Here is a 1,775-nt window from a genome sequence, read left to right on the forward strand (position 1 = left end):
GAAAATGTTTCTTCTGTTCTGGCAGTTATTTTATTACCTCCCCTTCCCCCACAATGTCTTTCTGGAATGTATACTACTATTATTATAATTACATTATATTACTTGAATGCATAAATATTATTATTCTAAAGGAGAGCAGGAGAATTGTATAATTTTGCATTTTGCTTTCTTTCAAAGAACCAAGACAAAACACATTAGTAAAGGGAACATGAGAGAGGGAGAAGGAGATTTTTCTCAGTGGTTATTTCCAGACTATGAAATGAACTCCTTCAGGAGCTGAGGACTGTTGTAAAGTCTCATCTTCCACTCCCCATGCGATGTGCACATTTTCACCCTAGCCTCTTGTTATATAAAATACATAACAGAATATACATAATATTGAAGTAAAAACCAACTCTGTTAAACCAAATACTACAAAATACTTCTTCCTGTAAGGAAAGAATGGACCACTGGGCAGGCACTGGTAGCATCTTTTAATAAAAAACTGGAAAGTGCTCAGACATTATGATGAGGAGGGCTCTATAAGACCTTGTTTAGAAAACACTAGAATTCTCTCTACTATAACTAAACAACCAACTGATAAAAACATTGTAAAAATGATTATACAGTTAACCAGTACAACTGGAAATGAATGTATTAGAGGACACAAAGGGAGTATTTTTCCATCATATAATTAAACAAGTTTCCCTGAAATAAATGCCTGAGCATTTCCTGAGAACCTAGTAAATTACAATTAATTGATAGAATTTATAGAATATTTATCACTGATTACAGAAACAAAACGTTTGATAAAAATAAAATACTTATCAAAATCAAAATATTTTTCTAATATGTCTAGTTTGAATTTATAGTTGTAACCTTTCCCATTTAAAAATCAATTCTATCAAGGGTTCCTGAAATTAGAAACAGAACAAAAATGTTATAGGAAAATTTGTTTAAAAAAATACAAATTCATTGAAAACCAGGTCTCCACTATCCAGTGTACATTTAAGAAAAGGAATTCAGAGGAAAAAAAGGCCATTGACTATAGTTTAGTTGTGGTTTAAGGTAACATAATTGGCTGGGAAGATGCCAGTTTGTCCTTCTATAGTTCCTTCCCACCAGTCAAACTGTGAATCTGTTTTAGTTATGACGAGGATTTTGTCTCCAGCTTTGAATTTCAAGTCGCCTGGTTGTTGTCCTTCAAATGAATAAAGGGCTGTTACTTCTATAGGATTACTGCAAGAGTTCCCTAAGAGAGAAAGAAAGAAAGAAATGAAGTCTTTTAAAAATCCATTTTAATAGTATGCCAAATTTAATGTCTAATTAATTTTCAAGTACAATTTCTTTAAATGGCAGGAAAAAAAATCAGATGCAATTTGTTAGTTACATACACACATCATACAATATAATAAAAATGACAGCAGATGCAATGAAGCACTTTATTTTTAATATAGTCTCAAACCTGTGTGTCATGATAAATATATTGCCAGTCTGAAATTAACACTGAAAAAATGCCAGTCTTCTTTTGGGGATTGTTTTTGTGCCAATGCAGTCAACAGCAGTACAATTAAGCAACCAGTGCTGAAGGACACACAAGCATTCTCTGAGAAATCACTGAACAGAGTAATTGGAGAGACACCCCTCGGGCTATCCTGCAGCATGCTCTTAAATTCTAAAAAATCAAAGGAGAAAATGGTTGGATCATGACAAGGAAGTAATTCTCCACTCTTGACCTACTATCCCAACCCAAACACCTGGGCTAGGAACAGACATTACACATAAACCAGTTTAAG

The 1,775-nt window shown here is 33.3% G+C and overlaps 1 protein-coding gene across 3 annotated transcripts in view; it reads right to left on the reverse strand.

Moving 5' to 3' along the window:
* Positions 1 to 458: 458 nt before the first annotated feature.
* The window catches only part of SH3YL1 (SH3 and SYLF domain containing 1), a 115,471-nt gene continuing 114,154 nt past the window's right edge, over positions 459 to 1,775 (reverse strand). For all 3 annotated transcript variants that reach the window (XM_019520631.1, XM_019520630.1, XM_019520628.1), the window contains one exon: positions 459 to 1,231. In XM_019520631.1, the coding sequence (XP_019376176.1) occupies positions 1,032 to 1,231 (200 nt within the window). In that variant the 3' untranslated portion in view covers positions 459 to 1,031. The remainder of the gene's footprint in view (positions 1,232 to 1,775) is intronic.

This window comes from Gavialis gangeticus, unplaced genomic scaffold, assembly GCF_001723915.1.
Source record: "Gavialis gangeticus isolate Ggan-Ray unplaced genomic scaffold, GavGan_comp1, whole genome shotgun sequence".
Classification (NCBI taxonomy): Eukaryota; Metazoa; Chordata; order Crocodylia; family Gavialidae; genus Gavialis; species Gavialis gangeticus.